At 37.9% G+C, this 12,763-nt stretch overlaps 3 protein-coding genes across 8 annotated transcripts in view; 2 read left to right on the plus strand and 1 right to left on the minus strand.

Annotated features, from left to right (window-relative positions):
- LOC126389193 (cytochrome c oxidase subunit 4 isoform 1, mitochondrial) overlaps positions 1 to 12,763 on the minus strand; it is a 516,851-nt gene that overhangs the window by 1,826 nt on the left and 502,262 nt on the right. For 4 of the 6 annotated variants that reach the window (XM_050042783.1, XM_050042791.1, XM_050042767.1 and 1 more), the window contains exon 2: positions 322 to 400. In XM_050042783.1, the coding sequence (XP_049898740.1) occupies positions 322 to 397 (76 nt within the window). In that variant the 5' untranslated portion in view covers positions 398 to 400. Of the gene's footprint in view, positions 1 to 321; positions 401 to 1,245; positions 1,353 to 12,763 lie in introns of those variants that run through there. The other 2 variants (XM_050042750.1, XM_050042758.1) reach the window with 2 other exon arrangements.
- emc8 (ER membrane protein complex subunit 8) lies at positions 1,376 to 5,344 on the plus strand. The gene is made up of 5 exons (XM_050042691.1): positions 1,376 to 1,913; positions 2,396 to 2,472; positions 2,579 to 2,648; positions 3,821 to 3,915; positions 4,052 to 5,344. Exons 1-5 carry the CDS (start codon positions 1,701 to 1,703, stop codon positions 4,209 to 4,211), a joined length of 615 nt encoding a protein of 204 aa, XP_049898648.1. The 5' UTR covers positions 1,376 to 1,700; the 3' UTR covers positions 4,212 to 5,344.
- Positions 6,753 to 12,169, plus strand: gins2 (GINS complex subunit 2). The gene is made up of 5 exons (XM_050042725.1): positions 6,753 to 7,130; positions 7,415 to 7,529; positions 10,785 to 10,884; positions 11,031 to 11,157; positions 11,657 to 12,169. Exons 1-5 carry the CDS (start codon positions 7,041 to 7,043, stop codon positions 11,783 to 11,785), a joined length of 561 nt encoding a protein of 186 aa, XP_049898682.1. The 5' UTR covers positions 6,753 to 7,040; the 3' UTR covers positions 11,786 to 12,169.

The following is a 12,763-nucleotide window of genomic DNA, read 5'->3' on the forward strand; positions in this document are numbered from 1 at the left end:
ACATTTATTAATATGGGGAAAACATTCATTAAATTGTAGCTCCACTTTAAATAAATTTGCTGACGGACTGTGCTTTACTCTAAAATACATTCAACAAATATTTGTGTTCTGACATTGAGCATTCTGAGAAAAAAGAACCTAAAGAACCCCTGAAAGGTCACTGAGTTTATCTTATAGAAAATGCATGCTGACTACGATCCAATTATTAATATATAAGTCTGAAAGAAAAAACACTGATTATGTGAGGCACAAACTCAATCTATTGTTATCAACCCCTGCCAAGAATAGAACATACTACATGTTAGTTCAGGTCACGCTTACCATGTCCTCCACGTACACAGACAGATGTAGAAATGGCACGTTTGCCAATAAGGCGAAGGGCTCTGGTGGCCAGCATTCTGTGGACATTAAGCAAACACTTTAAGTACACCCATATACATTTAAACACATTAATATGTTTACAAATCCTCCTAACATGAAGATGTAAACATGTAAGTACATGTATATATATACACACATACATATACATACACACATATATATATATATATATATATATATATATATATATATATATATATATATATATATATATATATATATGTNCTGCACATAGCTGTAGGACACTTGAAGAATAATTACTTGGTATCAAATATAAAATACAATGTCCTGCATTTGCAGTTGTCTTAAATACCTACATGCAAACTAAGTCACGTTATAATAGTTTCCATAAAACGTCACGGACTACTTTTGTACGTGTGCGTTAATTTGTGCTAAAGGTAATCAGACTGTGTCCAATCCAAAGGTCTACCGGTAGCTACTCCGTAAAGCTAAGCTAACGTTAGCGTTAGCTGCAAACACAAGGTCATAGCGCCCGAGAAAAATAATCCCCTAAATACCAGTTTCTTTCAGCCAGTACTGTACAATTTAACACTATCCCATTTACGGAGACTGAATGTATACGAGCTACATTTAAAACATTTCACTACTGTCTGCGCAACACAGCTGCCTTGACAAATCTGATGCTAGAAGCTAATGACAGTTAGCCGGGAAGTTAGCCCGTCCTAGCCTCGGTCCGCTCTGACAAAGTCACTTGTCCACAGTTAATTATTTCGGTTAAAATCACCGATCAGTTTTAGTCCATTACTTACAATTTTAATAAGTACAATGTCACAGTGCGTGTAAGTGATAGAGTGTGATGTATTCCTATGTGTATAGGATGATGTTGTTGATAAAATGACCGACCTACTATCTCTTTCTTGCTCCCGTTAGCCGCTGATCTGAAAGGAAGTAAACTGAGACCGGAAAGACGTAAATCCCTTTAAGAGAATCCGTTTTACGGCATATCCGTTCTGGTTTACGGTACCACCGGTGCTGCAGAAACGAGTCGAAGGTGGAAGTAAGATTAGCTTCGATGGCTAGTTAGATTTCGTGAGTAATTCATTCGGCATGAAAAGAAATTTGTATTTTTTGCTAATAGTAAAGCTAAACGTTACATGTTGGTGTTAGCAGGCATAGCGTCAGCCACACATTTTAGCAGTAAGGTGACTGCTGAGGTAGATATCCACTTTCCTCTGGGCATTATATGTGACGTTAGCTAACGGTAGCAGCACAGGCAGCGGTCTCTGCTCTACGTGTAGCCACTCAACTTCTCTGACAGGAGCTGTCTTTTTACGGACTGTGTCGATTTCCTTATAAACATGCCTATTCAGCTCACAAGCCAGGCTTACTGTAAACTGGTTTTACATGCTGCCAAGTATCCCCACTGCGCCGTTAATGGATTACTGGTGGCAGAAAAAACGAAGGAGAAAAAGAAAGACAGCCACAGTGAACCAGTCTTGTGTGTGGACTGTGTGCCGCTGTTTCACGGTACTCTTGCTCTGGCACCAATGCTAGAAGTAGCTTTGAAACTGGTAAGTAGCCGTCAAATAAAATATACACTCAGTTTAAAAGCTAAAGCTAGTACAGTCTGATACACCAGCCATGCAAAGCAAAAGTTCAGCTTTTGTTGATACCGTTTAAAGGTGCTGTGATTAAACTTCATGGTCATATGGTAGGCTGTGGTGCTGTTGAATTGCACTGCCTTACAGAACAGGTGTTTTTAATATTGTGCCTCTCCTATCTATATAATTTAGGGTAAACTAAATATTAGAGTCACCTCTTAGAATAACAAAATGGCACCACAAAATGACAATAATGTTGAACACTTAAAAACTAATCATTCCAACCTTTAAAATCAATTGTTTTATTGCAGGGTTTTAGATTACATTCATTAAAGTACAGTGTCATCAAGTGTAGTTCAATGTCTTTGTTTCTCTTATTGAAAATGATTTTGGTCTGACCTCTGTTGTCCTTCTGTCCGTTCACGTTGGTTTCACTTCTGCTCCTATGCCAGATCGATACTTGGTGTAAAGAAAATAACTACGTCATCGCTGCATATTATCAAGCCAATGAACGCACAAAGGATTCAAGGTACCGATATCAGAATGCACACCAACAGGAAAACAACCAGCTTCCAACCACGCCCCAAACTCCTCTGGGCTCTGATGCACTAACTTCTTGGTCCTTTCTCTTGCAGACCCAACCAAGTTGCAGAAAAAGTGGCTGCCAGAATCTCTGAGAACTTCAGTGATGCAGCAATTGTTATGGTAATAGTACATGATTAGGCTGGTGTTAATGATCTGTGCTGGTATGTTTTTTTTGTACACATACTTCGAGTTATTATTAACTGCTGACTTTCTGAATTTTCAAAACATTTGGTGCAATTTTAGTTAAAGAAATGTGTTCACCCTACCTTCCAGTCAGCCATTAGTTTTAGTTCAGTATGGTGAAGAAAAAAAATCAACTTACATAGTCTGAGGATCTTAAATGGGTCACTTGTCACAGCAAGCATTCAGCTCCACAGTCTGAGATTTGATATGCAGTTTAGTGATAACAAGGAACATTCATGTACAAACAAACTGAAAAGGGTTTATGTGAGTTTGGTATGTTCTTGCATTTTTAGGCTGCTGTAAATGTGCTGCCTCTCAAGTTAAGGATGCTGGTGCCTCTCACTTGCACCTACATGCATGGATCTTGAAGATGCTTTTTCAAAAAGTCTGTGCTCTTTAAGGTTCAGTTCATTTTTAAATGTGAAAATGCTTTAATCAGTGTTTTTACTGGATAAAATCACTGGGTAATCACTGGATAATTTGGCCACTGGGAAAAACCTCCTGAACGTCTGGATCTTTAGTTATCAGAGGGAAAGCAGAGCACACATTAGCAGGTGCTGAGCCAGCAGCAGGTCTGAGACAGTGTAGGAAAAACACTGATTTGTAACATGAAAGTGCTTTAATCAGTGTCTTTTACTGGTTTCAATCACCTGGTCTGTTTGGGTGAGGAAGAAACCCCTGCAGATAATTTGGCCCCCAGTAAAAACCACTTGAACAGTGAACTCTGAAGGAATTGTAACCAGGAGTTCACATTTGGCACATGGGAGAAGTTTCAGTAAGGATTGCAGACTGCTAGATGTCACTAAATCCTGTATCATCGTCCAGTGCTAGTGTTATTTGAATTAAAAGCAACAATATTTTCATTGTGATAGGTTACATACATAAAGCAATTTCTGGAATATATGTTAATAATGTACAGGCGAAATGACGAAATGCAGTCGGCTATCTGGAAGGTATTAGAAACACAATCAATCTATAATTATATGGCACATTTTTAAAATGTTTAACAGCATCGTAAAGTTTACATAATCAGTAGTGATTTCCCTGAAACGTGAAATATTGGTGTGGTGCTTTAATCCCTTGTATTTTTTTCTGTGTTCTTCCCTCAGCTGGACAACAGTAGATTAACAATGAGCTGTTTTGAGCCCATTGTGCACATCTATGACCATCATGAAAACAAGTGGAAAAGCAGAGATGTAACTCAGTAAGTGTCTCTGTGTTCAGAGCTGTTTCACTGAAGACTGTACTGAGTGTGCAACCTCGACCACAGCCTCAGTATAAAATTGTGTAGATGTGTTTTAGGTGCAATTGCTAAACTGATGTTTTCCTCTGTCTTCCAGTGAGTGTTTTGAGGACTGGAGCGAAGCACAGAAAATCACATCTGCTCTGTTAGAGGGCAGGTCGTACGAGAACTTGATTGACTTTGACAATCACTTGGATGATCTGAGGAACGACTGGACCAACCCTGTGATCAACAAGTCCGTCCTGGATCTGTGCTAAGAGAGTCGGTCCGGAGCACCATGGACATGAAGACCGATGTTGCCGCCGTTTCAGCATGCATGATGCTACCTATCGTGTAGCACAGGAGTACGAAAATGCTGAACGCATGTTCACTGTTCCATCAAAAGCCCCTCGTACTGAGGGCAACTTGCGGAGCATTGACCGGTTAGGCCGAAATCTCTCAAGGGCAAGCGCCATATGTGCACTGTTGGCATGTGTCCGCCTTTGCAAGGTGATGCTGAGGTGATGGAGGCAATTGTGTTTTTGACTGCAACTCAATGTTTTCTTTTTCTGCAATGGTTTGTGTTTATTCATAGTCGTGTGCATAAAGTTAAATTCTAGAGTCTTTGATCTATTTTTTCCTCTTAAATTTTACAGCCAGTAGCCATACAGAGATCAAGTCCTAAATTATTAAAACATTTAAGGAGATGATTGTACTACTGAAATTGATAAAGATACATGTTTTTATGAAATGCCTAGTTTGTTTAAAGCCCTGAAACAAAATTCACATGTAAACTGTACTCTGAAGACGTTTGTGGGCAGTTTGATTAAACATTAAACACATATTAAAATAATAAGAGTATTTAGATGACGTAGAACCACAGAGACAGGAATCTTAAGTTTTGTCTTCTCTGACTGTAAATCACATGCTTTGAGTTCTGTAGATGCACCAGTAATAACGACAGGATGATTGACTTAAGAGCTTCAACTTTTAAATTATTAATGCAAACATTTCTATGATGTATGGCTCCTGTTCTTGTCCCTGGTGTGCTTCAGAATGTCATTGTGGGTGATACATATACACACGTTGGCGTTTTGGCTTCTTTTTCTGAGATTTGTTCAGAAATGCAACACGCTGAATCTGATTACAGGAATGTGTGAATTTTGTTTCATGTTGGTTATCTGTTGTAAGAATTAGATCATAGTTTTTGTTCATATTTAATTGCCCACTCTAAATCCTACTATTTAATAAGTAATGTAAAACATTTAAATACTTAACATGAGGACTTATCTTTGTATTTGAGATTAGAATGAATCAGTAAGAGCTAATTACATAAATAATTATTGGATGTCACATTTTTTACAGAAATTTTATGAACTGAATGTACAATGAAACCAACTTTTGAAACTAAGTCTTTGTCAGACTCGTTTTGTTAAGTAAATTATCTTGCTCAGTGTCCTACCACTGTCTTAACAGTTAAGAAAAGGTCAGAAACAAGTTTAAAAACACTCACCCACACGCTCCAGGGTTTCAGCTTTTGGTCAAGTTTTGTTTGGCTTTAAAATTGTCCATTAAGGGTAATATTAATGCCTTTGCTGCTGTATCAGTAATGTGTGTCAGGGTCATATGTCATCTGTTCAGAACTGGTAGAATGGAGAATAATATATTATAGAAAATACAGGAAAAAAATGGCAATAGATAAATTGAGTACCTCTGTACACCAGAAATCCTGGTGGGAAATGACATAATTTTAAAAATGCCAGATACATTACAAAGGAGGAACATAAAAATCTTGATAGCGGGGTATCACTTGTGTATTATAGAGAGGGGATATATTTTATGACAGATCAAAAACACAGCCTGACAGATTGTGTTTCCCACTATAACTCTTGCTAGGAAAGAAGAAACATCTCCATATTCACCATGGTCATAATGTATGATCTGAAGTACACACAATATAAAATACTTGATGGTAGGACAGAGACTGTGCATTAGTGAGAGTGGGTAAATTTTATGGCAGATGAGTGATGAGATGGGAAAGAGGAAACTTCTCCATATTCACCAGTGTTGTTAGGCATGATCTGAATTTTTAAAATTGACAAAAATAAAATTGATAGTGGGGCAAAGACATGTTTTGTGGAATGAATATATATATATATATATCCCACTCTAACTTTTGCTAGGAAAGAAGAAACATCTCCATATGCACAGGGGTTATTCAGTATGATTTGGAGTACACATAAAATACTTGATAGTAAGACATCATCAATGCATTATAGATACCATTAGGTGTATAGTAGGCTAGTAGTAATAAACCATATTTAGGGGTACTATTATACACAATATTTCAGGGTGAAATTATTGTACTTTTTACTTTAGTATGCATATTTACATAGCAAAAAAATCAGTTTACAATATATAATTTTAGAGATTAAATCGCAATAAGGCTACAGTAGTCTATATAGTGATTGGAGTTGCTTCCACATGAACTACACCATCAATATGCCACTTACACAAATACTATAATATATAACATAACAATATGAAAAAGGGGACATTGTGCACATCGAGTATTTTTAAATTAAGTTAATTTAAATCAAATTAAATAAGATACAAACGTTTTGACAGTAATACTTATGTAGGCTACTTTAGTAAAGTAAAATCGTAAAGGCACAGTTTTATCACTCGGTGAATGTCGCCCCCTAGTGGCGCTTACCGGCAACTGTCGCTGCTGTCACATGACCTACGTCTTACTTCCGGTTCCTATGTTCCGGGCCAAGCAAAGCAAATAATGAAGGAATAGACAGTTGCGTCGTTACCAACTGACCCTTGACGTGCTAAAAAATAGCATTCAGTGTACAATTTCTTTAAAGATTCAGATACGCAAAGTCGGGATAATTACTTATAAGAGAAACCGATGTTGTTGAAGTGCACACGACGGTAAAACGTCACCACCGCGCAACAATACAGTGTCTGCTGATGACGTAGCTGTCTCGTCCTATGTATTCCTTGTAGGTTCGTTCAGGCTGCAGCGCGGGAACGAGAAGCAGTGCAAATGTGAGGGTAGAAGTTTTCAGAAACAAATTAATCTATTAAAACAGAGAGCCATGGATGCATCTGAGGTAGAGTTCCTCGCCGAGAAAGAGATGGTGACGATAATACCTAATTTCAGTTTAGACAGGATCTATCTGATCGGGGTGAGTAAGTGACTTTTCAGTGTGTTTGTCATTGTGTTATTGTACACGGTTAAACAGTTGGTGTTTGGCCTCATACTGATAATTCACACAATGTTAGCCACATTAGCTTAATGCTAGCATGTGCCAGACCTAACAGTTGCTCAGTAGCTACAGTGTGACGTCAGTATATTTAGACAGATCACCTGTAAGGTTAATGTACACACACCAGTGGTTATATGTTTGTGCAGACTGGAGTCAGGTGGCTCTTTGTGTGACTTACTGGGTGCTAAAATCTGTGTCCTCAGGGTGACCTGGGTCCCTTCAACCCTGGGCTGCCTGTTGATGTCCCTGTGTGGCTCGCCCTCAACCTGAAGCAGAGACAGAAGTGTAGGATTGTTCCTCCTGCCTGGATGGATGTTGGTGAGATGCAGTGAACACTTTGAATTAACTTCTCTTGTGTGCTACAACTCTTTATTTAGGGCATATAAACCTTATATTGAGTGACATATTCACAAACTAAGACTTAATGTTTAATCCATGGCTGCATCATTCCATGTTGTTCATAACTGTAACACATAAACCTAAATTCAGCCTTATAGATGTAGTATCCTTAGAAACTTTGGGATCTCCAGTAGGATTTGCATTTAACTTATGTTTGTGTAATTAACAGTTTTAAGAGCGTAAACCTTAAATGTTCTTCTTCATATACAAAAGTTATAGACTCAATGTTTTGTAGTATAAAAAAAGATTTAAGATGACAGCCATCCAGAATCAGACACAGGCAATACAACAAGATGATTTGCTTCAAGGCGAATCAATTGTGACACTTGTTAGGTTGTTACTATCTACTCTTAAAACCCAGTGTAGATTAAAGTCTTGTGAGCCTCAGGATAGGGCTGGCATTATTTTATTGTTTTCATTTTGTCAACAAATACCACAAAAAGACAAAAAACAGCTACACGTCAGTCTGTCTCATGATACTTTAAGACTTCCTTACCCTTTCTGTGGCACTCAGCCCCAGACATTGTTGGATCCTGCAGGGGACGGGTGAATGAAGCCTGATGAAGCTCTGGGGTTTTCTTTCTGTTGGTGCTGAAAAACATTTGAAGCTTTGGGGCTTCACAGGCAGCAAACACAGTAACATCTGGTGGATTGCAGAATGTTTAGCAGCCCTTTAAGTCGGTCCGAAGACCCAAACCTCATTAGTTTCATGTGTGCAGTTTAAGTTCAACAAGCTTGTGTGTCATTATAATATCTGTAATACTATTGATACTAATACTACTACTACTACAGAAATGCTGCATTAAATGTAGGTGCAAAGCCTTAATGTACCTTACTGGTGTAGTGAAGGATCAGTGTCACTCTGGGCTCATGTGTTAACTTCATGATAGATATTTAAACACCACTGAATGTCAATGTGGTTGGAGCATGGTGTTCATTAATTTAACTTACTGATTTTACTCATTATTATTGGGTATCAGGTGAAAATTTTCTCATATTTAAAATTATGTCCTTTGAGTGTTCATCACAGTTTTCTCCGTTATTCTATTCTTTTTGCTAACATTTTTTGTTGAGGACAACTACAAGTCATACAGAATTATAATTGAAACAATGCTTTTCCCTTCATTTTTTTTTATTGTCGTAACAAACATCCCTCCCCATCTCCCACCCATCTCCTCCTGCCCCTACCTTGAAAGTCTGTGGAGAAACAGGTTGAACACACAGTGACACTGATTCCATATAAAAAAAAAACCAAATACAGTTGAAAAAAGGGGGATAAGTAAATAAAAGAAAGGATAGAAGAGGAGAAGGTCTTTTGAGTAATAGTGCGTGAGAGTGAATAGCAATAATGTACAATTACATAATATTTCTCTCCCGTTCAGGAGGGAGTGTTTGAAGGCTATTAAATAAACTATCAAGCATTGCCATTTCTTATAAAAACAGTCTTCAGAGCCACTAAGAGTGAATTTTATCTTCTCAAGTTTAAGAGAAAATACCAGGTCTTAAAGCCAGACAGAGGATGACAGGGATTAGGGCGACGAGCTAATAGAGACGCATACGCCACTACATCGGCTTGTCCAGTGATCAGAGAACTAAGGTCCTCTAGAGCCCCAAACACTGCTGTGAGAGTGCAGGGTTGCAGATCCTCTTTTAAAATCTCAGACAAGGTTCCAAAACTGTAGGCCCACAAGCTCTTTAGTGTGAGACAAAGATAGAACATATGAGCAAGGTCTGCAGGGGTGCTACTGCAGCGGTCACATCTGTTGTCTTCTCAGTTATTCTTTTTAGCACAATAACATAGTTTAACTGCAAAACTGTCAAACTGAATAGAGCGCTTTCCATAGCACCAGTGACAGTGTATTAAAACAGTGTGCTTCACAGGAGGGAAACAAGCTTATGCTGTTATTCGCACATCTCCATTTCCCACTAAAGATATATAATCTAAAAATAAAATAGCACATTTAGAGTCGAATTTTTAAAAAGTACAAATAATGTCCTGAGACATTTAGACTTTTGTCGGCCAATGTTACTCAAACAAGATTAAATAGTGAATTTGTTCCAGACTGTTTACAGCAGCAGGACAGTGTGTATGTGGGACATAAGCTGTGGTGTTTATGTTCATCAAAATGCAGGCACATGTCTGTCAGTGCAACAGTATGGCTCATTGGTGTGTTCTTAGTTGTGTTTGGACGACTATACAGGTCTAAAGAATAAGATATATCACCCTAAGAAACCATTGCGGCACAGGACACACAGGTTTGTAGATATATAGAATATTGCCAGCAGGATAAATAATCTGGTTAAGTATTTAAAAATGAAAAGACAGTATCTAAAAATGTTTGATTCCAGACTGTAAAAACTATAAAATTCAGAATTTCTTAAAATAAATTGCTGTTTTTAATGGCAGATAATGCGGCAACATTTTTAAATTGCATATATACATAGCAACACAAATAGCCACATATTAAGCCTGTCTTAACATTTATGAGTTATGCAGGGATGTAGTTATCAGAAAAGTAAACAGACTTTTTATTCTGCATAAGGAAACCATACCTTTTTATTGCTGTGTTCATCATCGTTTCCACGGACACAGTGAACAAACAATGCAGCACAGATACCATGAAAATGAAATGATTTGAATGGAGATTCAAAAATATGGGTGGAAATAATAATAGAATATTATTTATTCAATATGTTAAGGGAAAAAAACACTAGTATAGGAAGCACCAGTTAGTTTACTTCCTCTTAGGGCAGAGATAAACTTGTCCGGGTTTGGTGTTTGGCACCACAATAGCCTATTTAGTCAGATTGTAACATGGATTTTAAAAGTTGGATTTTAAAACCATTTATTTACATAATAAACATTTGTACTTAGATGTCAAATATGGTCTGAAAAATCTACCAAGAGATCTGGAAATTGGACTCTAGGAAAGTATGGCATTTTGAAATGGAAAATATGTAGGAACCCTGTCAGTTCCTATTTCACTGTTGTTGTTAAATGAGCACAGATGCCAGCACTTCAGAAATAAAATCTTGAGCACATGATGCTGAAAATACTGGAACTTGTGTGACTGGCACATCTGCGAGATGTTGTCATTTATGCTGATTTCTTCCATTTGGCAATGTGCTTAATCAAATTACTGTTTCTGACGTTCCTGCTTTGATACTGTGCAGAGAAACTGGAGGAGATACGCGAGCTTGAGAGGAAAGAGGACACCTTCACGCCTGTTCCCAGCCCTTACTACATGGAGCTGACCAAACTGCTGCTGAACTAGTGAGTTGTTTAAAGTGAAGTAATCCCAATGCAGAAATAAGAGCGTCCGTCTCACAGTGCTCATGGTGTTTACAGTAATTAAATGCTCTCTTATTGTCTGTGAATGTGACGCTCCACTTTACATGGTGGTTTGTGTGTCTCTGTAGTGCGTCTGACAACATCCCCAAAGCAGATGAGATCCGCACACTAGTCAAAGACATCTGGGACACGCGTATTGCCAAACTCCGTCTCTCTGCCGACAGCTTCATTAGTCAGCTGGAGGCTCACGCCAAGGTAAAACTGATGATGAAGAATCTCACACTGAGCATTTAGTGTCAGAAAACTGTTAATTAATTAGAAAATTATTCAGCATTTTTTAAAAAGGAGAAATGCCAAAAATCAGTAGCTTTAGTGTCTTTAATGTGGATATTTTCTGGACTTCTTCCTCTGCTGTGATGGGAAAATAAATATGTTTTGGTTTTGTAGCCTAGGTCAGTGGAGGTTTTGTTCAATTTAAGGAAATGTAAGCACCTAGGAATTCTTCAAGTGATGACAACCTGAGTATTCATCAGGTAAAGTTGATCCTTGGAGGATTTACAGCCACAGTCACAGTGTCTTGCAAAATAAGTGGGATTATCTTTTTATCCTCATCTTGTGACCCCAGTGCTTCCTGTTTGCCTGTCATACTAAGATCCAGCAGATATGAGCGCAAGTGTTCACAGCAGTCATTAGAGGAAGATATTATTTTTACATGTTTAACACTGTCTCCCTCTGCTTCCCTTTCCCTCTACAGCTGGACAACCTGACTCTGATGGAGATCAACACCATCCGAGCGTTCCTCCTGGACTCTCTTAACTGCATGTACAAATTGCGTTCTAATCTGCAGCCTGGTTCGAGCAAGGGACAGTTCATGGACTATTGATCCACGAGATCAAGGCCCTGCTGAACAGGTCTGGATCTCGTCCCAAGATCTAAAGCCTTGGACTGAGCATCTGATCGGCCTTGGACCGAGGCTTGTGCTCACTCACCAGGCTCTTCATTACTCAAAAGACGGTTCTCTCAGAAATCATGTTCAAAGGATGCTGAGGTCTGTTTGAAGCTAACTGAGGTTTACTCAGCTTTTTTAAAGGCCTATATATTTGAGTGAGACTTGAGTTAGCTCCGTACATATGAAATGCATCGAGGTTTCATGTGTATCTTCTGTTTGAAATATGTGTGTATTTAATTTAATTTAGGATGCTGGCTGTAGATGAAAACTGCCTCCATTTTTGTACATGTCAGTGTCAAATAAATGTACTTGTGTGTATTTCTATGGTATGTGAGTATACTCTATTATAAAACACGACATTTAAAGAAGTCACTGAGGGCTTTGATGTGCATTTTTCCCCTTTGTGGAAATTTATTGAGGAAAAGGATCTTAAATAATCATAACAAGGGAACAACTGTGTGAATCAAGAAATGGCTACCGAGGAGTTGTAATATTTCAACTTTAGAATACAGGGAAATTTAAACTGAGTGACGCAAGGGAAACATTTTGAAAAGAGATGCTGCTGTATTTAAAATAAGTAAACAAATTTTCATTATTTTTAGAAATAGTAATTTGTAATTATCTACTTCAGTTAAGACTAGGCCTGCAACTAACAATTTGTTTCTTAGTCAAATACTCTGTTGATTGTTTTCTCAGTTAATGTATCAGTTGTTTGCTTGATAAAATGTCAGAAAATGGGGAAAGTGTTGATCAGTGTCTCCCAAAGTCTGTGATGGTGTCCTCAAATGCCTCATGTTGTCCACAAAGAGAAGATATTCAGTTTACCGTCATATGTAAGAAAAGAAAACAAAAAATAGAAGCTGTTATTTAAGAATTTTGACTTTTTTTTTTTTTTAAATTAGTTTGAAATTT

This window comes from Epinephelus moara, chromosome 1 (genome assembly GCF_006386435.1).
Source record: "Epinephelus moara isolate mb chromosome 1, YSFRI_EMoa_1.0, whole genome shotgun sequence".
In the NCBI taxonomy this organism is placed as follows: Eukaryota; Metazoa; Chordata; class Actinopteri; order Perciformes; family Serranidae; genus Epinephelus; species Epinephelus moara.